Here is a 15,893-nt window from a genome sequence, read left to right as displayed (position 1 = left end):
ACTTAAGATAGATCTTTATGTGTTATCAAAAGCCATCTATGCGTATGATCAGTTTAGTTAATTAGATGAGGTATAGAGGAAGAACCTGACTTTGAAATTAGAATTAAGAAAATAACCAATAAATTGACTTCAGTCATGTTTGACTTTTGACATAATACAAAGAGAAAAATTAACCAGCTCTAGATAAAGAAAATTCATATAACAATTGTGATGTTGGAATTTGGGTGGAAAAACTTTCAAGAATTTGGTCAGAGGATATATTTCAAGACGTGCCCCACAACCTTCGGTAAGCATGACTTTTATGATGATGTAATATATTGCAAATGTCCAATGGCTCAAAGCCTCGAATGTGTGTCATTATTACAAAAATATTTGGTATGATAATATTTATATATTTTCGTATGTAAGATGATGAATAAACTGAAAATATATTTTTTTCATTATATTCAGACGTACTCACCCTTTTGATATTATTACTACGTAGATATATAATACTTCATCTAAGATGAGTCCTAATGATTTGGTTCTCTCGATTTTATTTATGACTTGATGGTAGCGGTTCTAGAACAACCTCGTGTTCAAGTCGTCTAATAACCATATAGTAAATATTAAATGGAAAAATTGGCTTTTAAATCCAACGTTCTTCTACTCCGTAATAAAATTTCCTAAAAGAAATCATTTGATCAAATTAGACAAGAATGAGAAAGTTGAACGTATATCATGTTAGAAATACTAAATAAAGTAGCCAAGTTCAATTTTAGTTAGTTTAGTTTAACTTTTTAGACTTGCTTTCATATAATCCTATTACACTATATTAAATAAATTTCATAATAACTTGATGTATTATTAAAGCCTAATTACAAATTGGATAAACGAATTATACCAAGGCTCATTGAATGATTGTGGCAAATTTGGCTTGCATATGGTTTGGAAGAGGGATTATATAGTTTACGCGTAGAAGGATGAGATCAGATAGACAAAACAAAATAACTTTAATTAATAGTGATATCTATGAAGTACAAATTTAATTTACAGCACATATATGAATATGAATACATATTTTATTTTTGAAGCACTTCATTTTCCATGCCAAAAACACAACCAAATTACAAATTTGTATCCAATTTGCCACGTTAACAAGAGATATAAATATATGTACTCTTTTATATATAACCATTTTCACACTTTGGATTCACACAAACACGCTAAAAACGATTTTATAAAAGCCTTTTAGTTCTTCCTTAACCTATCTTTTTCCATTTATATTCATCTGCAAAAACACTCACAAAAATTTGGTTCCTTCCAAATATATCATAAAGTTCGATACATATTTATATATATGTAGGTACGCCTACGTACATATACAAATATATGGAGCATGGAGGCATTTATACTACCGATCCAAGCATACATAGCGGAGTTGGTGGTGAAAGGTTTACACAATGGAGTGTGCAAGAAACACGAGATTTCTTAATGATGCGTGCGGAATTGGATCAAACGTTCATGGAAACAAAGCGCAATAAGCTTCTTTGGGAAGTGATAGCAAAAAAGATGAACGAGAGAGGGTATAATCGAAGCGCCGAGCAGTGTAAAGCCAAATGGAAGAATCTTGTCACACGTTATAAGGTACACGCAATATATGTGTTTCTTAATTTGTATGGTTCATATATCTATCTGGATTTGATCTTAAATATATGGTTGGGTGTAAACCCTAGCTAATGGTTCTGTATATGTTCAAACATATATACTTTTTTGTTGTGGTTAATTAGCCGCGCTCATTGCAACACGAGCAAACTTAGGATGCTAATAATCAGATCGAGGGGTATTACATATACGTAGGTAAATTACTAGCTAGGTAAGTTGTCAGATACGGAGCAATTTAATAACAAGCAGGATTGGATCAGTTGGAATTTGGAAATAATTTAATTTGTCTTTTAAAACAGAGGTCAAGAATGCGCTTATCACTCCTTGAGATGATTATGTTCCTCTGAAAGTAGTCTCTCTTTTGGGTACGGTATTCATGACGTATTAGATAAAACTTTTTAGATAAAATAAAACCAATGTGGGTTCAAGCAAGATTTACAAGATGTACATGTTTATATGTTTTCCTTTATTTATAATTATTATTTTGTGTTTTAAAAAGCTTTTATAGAATTATAGAACTAAGAAAGTGTTTTATCGATCCCCAGGCAGTCTGTGGAGGTGTGACTACCTTGTGTGTTTTCTATATGGATAGATAATAGGGATAAGTATCTTGTAATGTAATAAACTTTAAACGAATATCTATAGTAGGAAATAACTAAAGTTGTGTGTATTATATGTAAACAAGTCAAAAATAATATTTATTGTATGTAAGAAAATGTATTCAACCAATTAAAATCAGACAAGTGGCACCTCTATATGGTTGCCACGTATATTTTCTTACATACAATAAAACATTTTTTAAAATTGTTTACATACAATACACAAAACTTTAGTTATTTCCTACTATAAACATTCGTCCAAAGTTTATTATATTCCAGGATACTTATCCCTAGATAATAATGTTGTAAAACTTTATTAGGTGTTTGGTTTGGCGTTTTGAATCATAATGAATGGTAATATGGTTGATGAAAGGGTGTTAACAAAAGGGTACTTTGTTAACATAAATATATTATACTACTCTAATTGTAAATGTATGCTTTCACACTTGTATACATCAGACAGAGTACGTATCTTCCATTTCATAAATAATAATAGGAAAATGCTAACTATAATCCCGTTAGCATATGTGCATAAAAAAAATTATATATTTCATATAAAAGATTTACCCTCTGAATTTTTATAGTAAAATTATAACTATTTTCATGAATATTACCACAACAGCCTACAAAACTGTCATTAGCAAGTCCCATAATAATACATATGAAATCATAAATCTATCGAAGATTAACTACTTTTTTAGCATAAATGTTTGCATAGCTTGCAGATGATAAACATCTTACCTTGTTTATAATCTTCAACCATAGAGTTAATTATATCACATCTCTTTGCAAATTAATATACAAAATTGTGCATTACACTACGTGAATTAGTTAACCATTAACTTTAACTAGAACAAAGTGAACCAAGGTTATTTGGTTAAAAGGTTTTTACACTCAAGTTTGACATAATGTGTGGGTGTGGGGGGGGGGGGGGGGGGGGGGGGGGGGGGGGGGGGGAGATAAGGGGAAAAGTTGGTTTCACGGATTCAATTTTAATTTGTTGTCATATTTCACATATCGTTTGACCGTTTTAAATGAGATGGGATCTTTTAAGATGGATAGTACTCGTAGTTAATTAGATAATTGCGATGCCTACATGATTTTAGTAGATAAGATTCATAATTAAATTTGTTTGTTTTCATGCATGATTGTGCTTGAAAGAAACACCCACTATATCACTTATATTGAGTTTTCTTGAAGCATACGTTACTTCTTTGATTTCAGAAACTTAATTAATCCTACTTGCATGTCGTATACAATATACATATCAGCAAGAAAATAAAAGTTGATTCATTTGAAATTTCCATAATCATGTGTATATATTAGCTAGTTTCCTCCAGGTAGTGGGACTTCCACCGCCAGTCATGCCCTCGGATTGACTGTGCTGGTGATGTGGTTGATCTCTACCGGACGATGAAAAGACATGTCGTTGAGTCCTATCAATGTTGTTCGAAAAAAAATAAATAAACTTATTTTCTTGGAATTAAATTTTAGGGATGTGAGGCAGTTGAACATGATGGCATGAGGCAACAATTCCCACACTACAACGATATGCAAGCGATTTTTTCAGCTCGAATGCAAAGGATGCTATGGATGGAAGCCGAGGGTGTAGCAAGCGGATCGAAAAAGAGAATGATGGAATTATCTTCAGATGATGATGAACCAAATGAAGAAAGTCATATAGAAAAGACTAACAAAAAATTGAAGACAACAAAGAGTAGTAGAACAGGAAATAATCCTAGCAGTAGTATAGCTAGTAACTTGAAAGAGATTCTAGATGAATTTATGAAGCAACAAATGCATATCGAGAAGCAATGGATGGAAATATTCGAGGCGAAAGAGGAAGAGAGGAGATCGAAAGAGATCGCATGGCAAGAAAAGATGGAAGTGTTAGCGAACGAAAGAAGAATGTTGGATCAAAGATGGAGGGAGAGAGAGGAGCAAAGAATGGTGAAAGAAGAAGTAAGATCTCAAAAATGGGATGCTCTTGTTACTGAACTTTTAGAAAAGATTAGAAGTCAAGATATGTAATATTGTGGACTTGTTGCTTAAATAGTCAAGAATTTGGTTAAAATAATTGTGCATTATTCAAAACTTGCAACGTACGAACATGCTTTCAAAGAGTCGTTTGAAATTTACATCACAAAATTAATTTATTATCACATATTATCTTGATTTTATCTTTAATCTCTTACACCCTAGCTAACCTTTATTAACGATCATCAAATTCAACAATTGACAAAAGCAAATACCAACATTCCCGATCGCTATCCTTAATAAAAATATGAGAAACTATTTAATACTGCTTGCCCTAAACTCTTTATAATTAAGAGTTTTCAAACTTGAAAATGTGAAAGATTATACAAAGCTTAAACTTTTTATAAAAGTGTATAGATGTTGAAGTTGTAGATAAAATGATACCCCAATCTATATCATTTTTATTGTTCACATTTATATTTTGTTTATCTCACAAAATCGTCATCTTTCGTTAAATAGTTTCCAAACTTACTTCGTGGTCCTTAACAATTACGAACCGTTTTTCTAAAGTCAAATTAGCAATAAGGGTAAATTGACTTCTCCAATGCAAAATTCTTTAGTAATTACATTTCGATCATATTATAAAATTTTTGTGAACAGAATAGTATTTAGTGAGGATATGTAATACAGAGCAAAATAGTAAAAAGTCAATGAGATGAAATAGTGTTTTGACCAAACCGCGTCAACATCCAAAAATCATATATGACAAAACGACATAGCCACCGGATTCATACAAAGCTACGAACACGTGCACGCCATTTCACATTTCTTCATTTGACTTAATTTGTTGTCGATCGAATATTTAAACTTCAACTTCTCAATAACATATATCACAATTAAGCAAGATGGATAAGTGGAACTTACCTCAATATATTTAAAGAAAAACAATTAAAATATAAAAAATGTTTTACAAACCAACTAATGAGCTAGATGCTTAACTCTAAACACAAAAGAGACAAAATGATTTTACTAGAAAACATTTATTGTTAAAAAAATCGTTAATAATGTAACCGACATATCAAAATTTTTTATTAAAATTAAATAAACATATTTTTATTTTAAATGTCTCGAATATTAACTGCTAACTAATATCTAAGTCGATATTAAAAAATATTATATTATTAAAACTCAATAAATAAAAGAATTTTTTTTTAATCCATCAATGTTAAATGAAAAAATGACTTGTCACACCATAAAAATGACAAGTGGACTAGTGACTTGGCTTTACATGTCATCGTTGTATTTTTCAAATTTTCTACAATAAAAAATTAAAATAAAATATGCGACAACTTTGTTTTTTTTCTTTCCCTTAGCCTAGTGATTAGGGAGTTTTCACTTTGTGATTTCTTTTTAGGGGTCATGGGTTCAAATCTTGTCACATGCAAATGTGGTGAGGGGGCCTTAGCAATATTATACCTATCGACATATGGGAGAGCAAAACCTTTAGGGCATTGTCAAGATTCGAACCCAGCATGGACGCATCAAAGTTGGGGATGTTAGTCATTTATCCGCTGCTTTTAAAAAAAGAAGTTAAGAACGATATATAGGTGGTTTCATTTATCCTAGTTACCCTTTATTTTATTACAGTTTATATTTCTGCTATGAGTAAGAAACATTTTTAAGTCTCGTAATCTTTAAAATTATGAACATTAATGTATATACAATAACTAGATTATAACCCGCGTGAAACGCGGGGAAAACCTATAACAAAATTATATATATACGTATAAAAAGCTAACACAGCTATATAAAAAAATACTTAAAGCTATAAAACTAACACAACAATAAATAAATTAAGAACAATTCCAATCAAACGGTTGTTCTTTTCATCAATTAACCATATTATAAATATAATTTTAAAGACTAAGGTTTGACACTGGTATATCATCCACCTGTCAACTGTATTTTAGTTTCTATGTAGTGTCACAAATGATTATATTCTGTACAACATGCGTTTTTTTCATTGGGTTAAAAACTAAAAAGGTTAGCCCCATGTAAGGAAGTAGTTCACTACGTATAATAACAAAGTTATAAGGATCCACGATATCCATAAAATAACTTGATACACGAACAATATTTGTTTTGTAGAAGCTGATTTCGTGTTTATGATCGACAAGCATGTATTCTCCTTTATTGAAGCCATAGCAAAGTTATTGATTTTTGGGTTGTACATATACGACTGCTTCCAAAGTAAGATGATTTAAACCCAGATGTTTCAGGATTCCTTGGATGCATCGATGTCAACACTTTATCAAACACAATTTGATCTTCCATGATATTGTATATAGTGAACTAAGAGAAAATATTTACTCTTTGTTTTGCTAATGTGTAGTTAATTTACAATACTCATATATTTGATTATAGCTGTTTGTCAAAATATCTCCGTTGAGCTCATTCAAATGATTCAGAGTAAACTATAATAACCATATGTTTCATCCTTGATCATATAACATCAAGTATATATATATATATAGGGAAAAGGGAATATAAGGCTGTCCGACACCTAAGCTTAGGTGTGGAACCCCTCACATACTAATATTTTATTATTTATTGTTCAATGAATAAATGTACAGGCCCCCATGATTTTTATGATTTAAAAAATTTATATGTGAGTGTCCGACATCTAAGCTTAATTATATTTCATAACATAAGTAACACTTAGACTATATAATCAAATACAAAATTATTTGTTATTATCTATTTGTACTAAAATCAATTATGAAAAATAAAGTATAATGAAAGATGGATCATAATATTACTTGACACAAATTAATAAACTTTACATATAATTGTTTATACTTGTTAGAAATTCAAGTATTACAAATTTAATAAACGATATAATTTTTGAAACAATCACTATTTGATAACAAATCAAGAAAATGTAATTTTTTTTTTATAATATTAATCTATAAATAGATTTATGAAAAGATCATATATGAAATTCAAATAAGTTAAAAGAAAGATAAACATATGCTTTATGAGATCGATGTAAATCAACAAAAGTATCCAAAAAACTATACATATTAATTTTGATATGGTTAAATAAGTAGAATAGTAATTAATATATGTATTGTTGGAATTTTTAATCTGTAGTTGAAGGATTAAAATAGTATTTGACTGAAAGTTGTGTCAAAGATGACATCATTATGTTGATCCAAAGGTGGATAAAAGAGGTAAAAATTCAATAAAGGGTTGATTACTTCAATTTTGAATTAAAGTTTCTCTTTTAATATTTATTAAAGATAATACCCTAGTGGTAATTGATGAGGTTATCAAGAAGGATTGCTTGGGAAGAACGCCGCAAAGATTTTAGTTTGACTATCAAAGTCAAAAATTGTAACTTTTTTGGTCGTTTATTGGACTTTATTGCGATGAAACTGCGTCGTCATAAAATACTTGGTTGCAAAAAAAACCCTTTTTTGTAAGGGTGAAAGAAAAACTGTGTAACGATTTAGACTTTGTTGTTATATATGTAAATGAATAAAGTAAATCACATGACCTGTTAATTGTTAGTCATGTAACCATTTTGGGTCCAAGTTTTTTCTTTCGTTTTCATGGTTAATTTTGACTTACAAAATAGGTGATGAGTTAACAAACTTATTGTTTATTATTGCTCCTTAAAACTCACTGATGAGTGAGGTCAATAACAAGTTATATCAATAAATCCTTATCCTGATACTTTGAAGGTCGATTAATTTGAAAACTTAATGTTTGACCTACATGTCCAAAAAGGAAATGGTAAGGGAAGTACTGCCAGATAAGGGTCGGGTTTCCTGTTTATCCAAATTGTAAATGTTTAAAACAATTCATGTTTTATTATCAGCACGATGGTGGGGGTCATTATTTGGAGAATACGAAATGAGAAATAGTTCAACCATAAGGCCATTACTATTGGAGGTAACATAGATGAAGCTAAAGTGCTAAAAGCTACTTATCGATCAAAAATCGTGGCAAATTCACTAACTTGACTTGGAATAGTTGGAAAACTTTCAATTTTGCTAGCTTGTGTTTGTACAAAATGACAATTTTAAAAGTAAGATTATAAAAAAAACATCCGGGACTTGAAGTGTTTTTCAATTAAATAACCCTTTAAAATATTGTAACTACTGCATGTCATTGTATGGTGCTCATGATAAGTAGTAAGTAATAAAACTTATTTTCGTTGGCCATCTTTATATGAATATTGTAACCTCCTTTCCTTCTCATTTAGTCCACCATATTAAATCCCCATTCACAAATTATTATTTATGAATCATTAAGTAATAATAATAAGTATATAAGTGGTTCCATCAATTATATTAGAAAAAATCCTTTTTTCATATAAATAACTTCGATATCACATATTGCTTCATCTTTCTTTTTCGTCTTATTCCCAAATCTGCGGACACAACAGACAGGTATTTCTTCTTTTCAGATTCCGGAGGTCCCTATGGAAGCAGTCTTTTTACCTTTGTGTAGAGGTAAGACTGTCTACAGCTTACTTTCCCTATATCCCGCGCAGAGATTGAGTCATGTTATTGTTGTTGTTGTAAAATTATTTTTAAGAAAAAAACATTATGAGCCATGTATATATCCTTTTTCAAAAGGCTTTTATTTTATCTATGATGTCATATTTAATATTGAACATTTTTAAAGATAAATAGTTCAATAAATGCTTATTTTAAATTTCTATTTTTAATTAAAAATATATTTTTATATTTTATTAATGCAATTGGTACTCATATGTATAACTTATATGTTAGTCAATTTAGTATCTCTAAATCAAGTTAAAATATATCAAATAACAAAACTTACAAATATTTTCTTTATATATATATATATATATATATATATTTTGCTTTTAAAGTAAGTATGAGATTGTTACCTTATATATTCAACTCTCACATTTAAACTTCTGTTCTAATTAACATAACTTGAAATGAACTATAATTATATCATGTACATATATATCTTGATAGGTCGATCTAAGACAATGGGTGCATGCAAACGACCATTGCTTCTTAATTAGGCTATTTCCCCTCATCACCATCATGATCTTAATTAATAGTAATACATAAGAGTTGCAGGTTACATTGCAAGTTCCAGGAGCAATATACCATTGCCTTATTGATAACACAACAAACACCATGACTAATTAAAGCACAATAGTTCATGTAATACAATTATACAAACAGGCCTTTTACGTACAGTAGTAACGAAATAACAAGGTTGATGAAGAGATTTAAGACTTGCATATAAGCAACCTTAATTAGGTAAATGAGATTACATCCTCTCGTGCAAGTTTGGCTGCATTGGCTGGACACGAAACGAAAATGGCTCATGGTTTTGGTATTCTCCCATGGCTGCCATTTCACTTTGTTGCTGCATATACAAATATATCGATTATAAAAACATATAGGAAGCCTCGTAATGACCGGAGTAAGAGTAATTGTTAAATGGATGCATATATGATGATCAACTACTTACCACCAACAACATGAGGTGCTTATTTTCGTCCTCCAGAAATTGCTCCTGCTTTACGTGCAAGCAAATTATATTTAGAATTTCATTCTAATTTACACATAAAACTATTCAAAGCTACACACATATTCTACTTGAACGTCCACAATTAAATAAATTAAAGGATTTATAGATCAAATATATAGAACCAACACTCACACGCTTCTTCATGATTTTGGGGATCTCGTCCTGTTTCGAATTACAAAAATATGAATGTCATTAGAACATCTAATATACATAAATCACCATTTATTTGTATGTATGTATATATATATAGGGTTACAATCAAATGAGAATGAAATTAAAATGAGAACACTTAAAAACTACATTTTGATGTATTAAAAATCCATAAAACTGACATATTGCATAACTAATTATCATTATTTAAGTGTTTAACAACACATCGATTTGTCAAAATCCAAAAAATCACGTTTTTTTGTTGGATGCATCAATTTGATGAATATGCATCCAAGATGGATGCACAAACAAAAAACGTGATTTTTTCGATTTTGACGGATCAATATGTTGTTAAATACTTAAATAATGATAATTAGTTAAACATTATGTTAGTTTTATGGACTTTTAATGCATCAAAATGATGTTTTTAAATCTTCTCACAGTTCTTATTTTAAAAGTGTTCACACCGGATTGTTACCCTATATATGTATATGTAATATATGTGATATTTTTCTAACAAATTAATTAACGTACGTTACCTTTTTATCTCGAATGTTAGTAAGTCCATTCTCAAGTGCATCTTCATAACCAATTAATTCTTCATAGGTCAAAGATGTTATATCTTCCCCTTTCAAATGCCTGAAACGAAATATAAATAGAGTATATAAATATTTTTATATATATACTTGTATAATATTTCATTACTAGACTTGAAGTGAATGTATGTGAGAGAGAATAGAAAATAATACCTAAGCTCAATTTGCATACTTTCATTCTCTTTCTTGATTCTATCAATTTCATTCTGCCGATTCTATGATGGGATTTTTCCATAAACAAATACTAATAAGACATCAATCAAGAAACTAGTAGATAAACAAATGCATATATAAATATAGCATCAGTTTTACATAGGTTTTTGCAAGTAAAGGGTAGAAAGAGAACACTAGCTAGTGTAATATCCAGATCTGTTAATATATATAGATGTCCTAGTAAAAGAAAAAAGTATTGGATCCTATATCCTATTATTTCCAGATCTGGCCATATTATACATCCATTTCTTTTCAACTTACTTATCATCTTTTTAGCATACAAAGAAATCACCAAATACCCAGATGTTGTAAAGAATTAGAAAATATATATATATATGAGACAAAAGGTATTATATATATAGTTGAGAGAAAAAAACTTAAAGAAGACCTACTTCATGTTTAGCATCCCACAACTTGTTCCCAGAAAGCCTTTGATATTTATCCAACATGTCAATCAAGCTTCCAATTTTTATCATATCACAAATCCAATATTAATAAAACCAAAATAAGAATATAAATAACAAGGTAAAAAAATTTAAAATAAATTTAAGAAAAACCCTAAACCAAAGTGATGGATGGGAGAATTTTCACTTTTGAGATTATATATATATATACATACTTGGTTTTGGGGCGCAATATTCATACATTTTGCCAGAAGATCCATAGATAACAAGGGAAACATTAGCATCACAAAGAACAGTTATTTCTTTAGCTTTTTTAATGATTCCATTTTTTCTTTTTGAGTATGTCACTTGTCTGTTGCTTGTGTTTTCTATCCTTTTTATCTCTATCTTTCCTCTCCCCATAATTCCTTTTGATCAAAAATAAAAAATGGTTAACTTTTAGATTTAGAGAGATTCAATGGACTTAAAAATAAAGTAATTAAATGGTTAACTAGTGTTTTTTAAGAAAAATAAATAAATAAAAGTTGTGGTTTCTAATAATGGCTGGAAGACAAAAGACTTTCCAAGGAATCAGGGAGAGCGTGTTTATTTGTATATATATCATCAACCCAATAACGTACATATATTTATCTCTTGTATATAACCATAGACTACTCATTATTTATATATAATTCATTCTAGTATCCTTTGGTCTAATATTAGCATAATCTTATTCATCATGGTTTAATGCTACAAGTGTGTTTTCAATCAATGTTTGACTAACTAGTCTTTTTACAAGAATATATGATTGATCGAAGCTGTCAACAGAAGAACTAACTTAACGTTGGTTTAATTTCTTATTGTCCAAAATGACGGTAGTTGATGGTTTATGAAAGGTCTAGACAGTCTAGTCAAAAGCATATATATACAATACATATATTGTAGCATCTACTTAATTATATATTATATTATTTGTTTTCTAGGTTATATGTTCAAGATGGATAAAACAAATTACTTGATTTAGTGGCGGAACCAGACACAAAAGTGACTGGTGACACAATTTTTTTCTCACTAGTTTTGTATCGGCATTTAAGTAAAGATAATAATGATAACGACTAAATTGTTACAACTTTTAGCGTTTTTTAATAATTTTTGGCTATTTATAATGGATTTTTAAGAATTTTTTGGCATTTGTAGTAGTTTTTATTTATCATTTAGTTATATAGATACATCTTTATAAGTTTTATTGATAGAAAAATGTTTCCAAAGTTTAAAGTTGGTCACATTGACCGGTATCTCATATTAATTTGACTCGTAGCACCAATAAAAAATACATCATTTTTTGAAAAATTTGTACTACATGAACTTAGCGGACCCGTAGCCCTGACTACCCCTAACTACAATGTGGTTCCGCCCCTGACTTGATTGATTAGACTATCTTAAAACCGGGGCTGCTACCACATCTCAATGGATTACCAAGAAATAACCCCACCAGAACATGTCAGCCAATTAAGCAGGACCGAACCCCATGGCTCAACCAGCTAGCTAGAATCATTGTCAAATTAAATTTGTTAATATGATGTTTAATGTTAAGATGGTAAAGTTTATCAAAACATGTTGCTGCTAGCTAGCGAGCTTACGAAACTGAACTTACATAGAACTTGTAAGATCACTACATTCATGACCGATGTTTTAGTTAAGAAACTAAAAGTTTTAATTATGTTCGGCTTTTCGGAAAAATCTGATAAGATCATTTTTAAACTGAATTTCTAGCTAAATTCATTCTGAAAATTCCCTGAATTTGTGCTGGTAAATTCATATATGATAAAAATGTTACGAAATCCTTCGTTTCGCTCCCTGAATCAACAATGAGCGGTTTGCAATCTATCCTGACGACCGGCCTTTTTAAGTAGCAATAAATTACGACCAATTCTGTTAAAAGTGTAAAAATACCATAGGATCATTTCATAATGAACACGTACGCCACAGTTGTTAATATCATAAGCAAGCATTTTCGAATACTTAATTATCATAAGTCATACTGACACCACACAACACGTACTAATTAAACATATAGATCTGGGAAACTACATCAACCCCTTATCTTAATGACGTACAAATCGATCGACTGATTCAGCAGAAAAGATTTAGATCCTGTCTTGCAAGTTAGGTTGCATTGGTTGAACCCTAAAGGAAAATGGCTGCTGACCTTGATAATCTCCGATACTTGTCATCTCAGTTTGTTGCTGCATTTCATTTCATATATATAGATATATTAACCAACTTGGAGATATATATAATATATAAATGGATATATAGGACATAAAGCTACTAGTTATAGTGCCAATATAGTATAGTTATATGCTATATTTGTTTGTGTTTATTTTCCAATTAAATTGCAATTTTAATAATCTACATGAGTGTTCCTGGAAAATTAGAAATTTTTCTATTGTAATATTTATCTTCATGCTGCATTTCTCCATCATGAAAGCAAGTCTTCTTTCTATAAGAAATTAACAAAATTTCCTTATTTGCATGTACTCATATATATCTAAACAAGGAACAACTGATATCTGCTTTATCAATCAATAATGTTGAATGAATTGTAAGATGTATGAACTTAAATTTACTTACCACCAAATACATAAGTTGCTTATTTTCCTCTTCCAGAGCTTGTTCCTAGTTCACAAACATACATAAGTTAGCATATATAGTCACAATAAACTTGTCAAAGATATATAAGATATAATTATAACTTACATGTTTCCTCATCAATTTGGGGATTTCATCCTGTAAAACCATAAGAAAATCATCATACATATGCAAATATATATCCATGTACTATACTATATTTTGGTTTTGAACAGAAATATCGTATCGACAGACACTTGCCTTTTTATCACGAATGTTTGTGAGTCCGTTTTCGAGTGCATCTTCATAAGCAATTAGTTCTTCAATGCTCAAAGATGTTATGTCTTCCCCTCTCAAGTGCCTGAAATAAACACAAATATATATATACAACTCATATAGTATACATCAATCCACACAATTTGTTTAGTTTATTTATATATATATATATACAAAGAAAACTAATATATAATAATGAAGAATGAAATATACACCTTAGCTCAATTTGCATGGTTTCATTCTCTTTCTTGATTTTGTCAATTTCACTCTGCAAATCCTATTATAGTAAATCAAGAATAAAGCTCTAAATCTCACAGGTTTTTGCAAGTATAGGGGAAGAGAGAGAAAAACCAAATTACTGCAAGAGATCCATTTCTTATATGGATGTAACACCTCATAGATATCCTATTTCTAGATCTGGCCTTATAATTCCATTTTTTTCAACTTACTTTACATCTTTTCAGCATACAAAAACCCCTTGTCATGCCCATAGTATAGTAGCACCCAAAGAACCAGATCTTTAAATATATTAAAAAAGAAAAGACAAAAAGAGTAATTAAAAACATACATCATGTTTAGCATCCCACAACTTGTTTCCTGAAAGTCTTTGATATCTATCCAGCATGTCAATCAGGCTGCTTCCAATATTATATCATAATTAGATCAAACCAAGAAAATAGCTAGGTTATTAGTTTTAATCAATTTTAGCCAACAAAAAAAAAACACTTCATGTTAAGTCATGGAAACAAAGAAAACCCTAAAATAGAATGACATATGGAAATAAAAAACCAACAAAATATAAGAGAAACATACTTGGTTTTGGGGCTGCAATACTCATACATCTTGCCAGAAGATCCAGAGATAACAAGAGAGACATTAGCATCACAAAGAACAGTTATTTCTTTAGCTTTCTTAATGATTCCATTCTTTCTTTTTGAGTATGTCACTTGCCTGTTGCTTGTGTTTTCTATCCTTTTTATCTCTATCTTTCCTCTCCCCATAATTCCTTTTGATTAATTAATTTTTTTCTCTGATGAGATCAAAAAATATATATATATGGTTAAATTTTGATATAGAGAGATTCAATGTATACTTGGATCATATACATACACACAACAGTACTTGAATAAGAGAATTTCTACTAATGGCAAGATGAAAATAGACTTTCCATGAGATCAGGAAGGGTGTGTTTGTTTGTGATGTTTATTGGCATACTCAACCCAACAGCATCTTTATATATTATCTCTTGTATTATTATTATTTTTTCGAACATTCAGTAGGTATACGACATCAGAGAAAACTCACCGTATAATGATGAAGTTTTGCACGTATCCTAGACAATGAGATATTGACTATGCGCCGTTACAAGTACTCGTAAGAAAAATTCCCAATGTTTGTCATCTCTAATGATCGAACTCAAGACCTTGGGCACATCGGAGTATCTCTGATCAGCTAGGCTACACATTATTGGCATCTCTTGAATTAATTTATTACTGTATTTCATTTAACCCTAGCTAGACTCATTACTCATTTTACTAACCTTTGGTCAATTGGCATGTTCATATATGGTTATAATAAAGTTACAAGTGTTTTCTATCAATGTAGTTTTGATTTACTTTTTTCCAAATTAACCCCAGGGTTGGATAAGGAGTTTCTGAATGTCCAAAATGACAGTTTTGATGGTTTATGAGGAGTCTAATCAAAAGTATAGAATGGAGGCATATGGTATTTCCATTGAAGCGATCGTATCTAAACCATCAAATCTAGCTACATCGAAATACTACTAATTTATTTTTAGGCAATATCTACTAGTAAACTAAAACAGGATTAACATGTTT

The 15,893-nt window shown here is 30.0% G+C and overlaps 3 protein-coding genes across 3 annotated transcripts; 1 reads left to right on the top strand and 2 right to left on the bottom strand.

Moving 5' to 3' along the window:
• The first annotated feature begins 1,250 nt into the window (after positions 1–1,250).
• On the top strand, positions 1,251–4,381 carry LOC122594293 (trihelix transcription factor GT-3a-like). Its single transcript, XM_043766770.1, has 2 exons — positions 1,251–1,626; positions 3,738–4,381. Exons 1-2 carry the CDS (start codon positions 1,372–1,374, stop codon positions 4,272–4,274), a joined length of 792 nt encoding a protein of 263 aa, XP_043622705.1. The 5' UTR covers positions 1,251–1,371; the 3' UTR covers positions 4,275–4,381.
• A 5,154-nt stretch (positions 4,382–9,535) lies between these two features.
• Positions 9,536–11,571, bottom strand: LOC122590526 (floral homeotic protein PMADS 2-like). The gene is made up of 7 exons (XM_043762723.1): positions 11,381–11,571; positions 11,158–11,224; positions 10,706–10,767; positions 10,496–10,595; positions 9,939–9,968; positions 9,747–9,791; positions 9,536–9,641 (listed from the first exon to the last, which is right to left on the bottom strand). The coding sequence occupies exons 1-7, from the start codon at positions 11,569–11,571 to the stop codon at positions 9,543–9,545; spliced, it is 594 nt and encodes a 197-aa protein (XP_043618658.1). The 3' UTR covers positions 9,536–9,542.
• Positions 11,572–13,295: 1,724 nt separating this feature from the next.
• LOC122590525 (agamous-like MADS-box protein MADS9) lies at positions 13,296–15,063 on the bottom strand. Its single transcript, XM_043762722.1, has 7 exons — positions 14,869–15,063; positions 14,624–14,690; positions 14,271–14,332; positions 14,041–14,140; positions 13,909–13,938; positions 13,783–13,827; positions 13,296–13,394 (listed from the first exon to the last, which is right to left on the bottom strand). The coding sequence occupies exons 1-7, from the start codon at positions 15,054–15,056 to the stop codon at positions 13,296–13,298; spliced, it is 591 nt and encodes a 196-aa protein (XP_043618657.1). The 5' UTR covers positions 15,057–15,063.
• Positions 15,064–15,893: the final 830 nt, after the last annotated feature.

The sequence above is a fragment of the Erigeron canadensis genome, chromosome 3, assembly GCF_010389155.1.
Source record: "Erigeron canadensis isolate Cc75 chromosome 3, C_canadensis_v1, whole genome shotgun sequence".
Classification (NCBI taxonomy): domain Eukaryota; kingdom Viridiplantae; phylum Streptophyta; class Magnoliopsida; order Asterales; family Asteraceae; genus Erigeron; species Erigeron canadensis.
The sequence above is the reverse complement of the archived record's forward strand: the minus strand, read 5'-3'. Positions and strand labels throughout refer to the sequence as shown.

What these genes read in the sequence shown, in the direction of transcription:
- LOC122594293 (XM_043766770.1), top strand. Translation starts at nt 1,372, where the DNA reads ATGGAGCATGGAGGCATTTATACTACCGATCCAAGCATACATAGCGGA. An exon ending in ATCTTGTCACACGTTATAAG is followed by an intron (nt 1,627 to 3,737) that starts GTACACGCAATA and finishes ATTAAATTTTAG; the next exon opens with GGATGTGAGGCAGTTGAACA.
- LOC122590526 (XM_043762723.1), bottom strand. Translation starts at nt 11,571, where the DNA reads ATGGGGAGAGGAAAGATAGAGATAAAAAGGATAGAAAACACAAGCAAC. An exon ending in AGTATGCAAATTGAGCTTAG is followed by an intron (nt 10,596 to 10,705) that starts GTATTATTTTCT and finishes ATTTCGTTTCAG; the next exon opens with GCATTTGAAAGGGGAAGATA. An exon ending in CTAACATTCGAGATAAAAAG is followed by an intron (nt 9,969 to 10,495) that starts GTAACGTACGTT and finishes AATTCGAAACAG; the next exon opens with GACGAGATCCCCAAAATCAT.
- LOC122590525 (XM_043762722.1), bottom strand. Translation starts at nt 15,056, where the DNA reads ATGGGGAGAGGAAAGATAGAGATAAAAAGGATAGAAAACACAAGCAAC. An exon ending in TGTGGGATGCTAAACATGAT is followed by an intron (nt 14,333 to 14,623) that starts GTATGTTTTTAA and finishes TTACTATAATAG; the next exon opens with GATTTGCAGAGTGAAATTGA. An exon ending in ACCATGCAAATTGAGCTAAG is followed by an intron (nt 14,141 to 14,270) that starts GTGTATATTTCA and finishes TGTTTATTTCAG; the next exon opens with GCACTTGAGAGGGGAAGACA.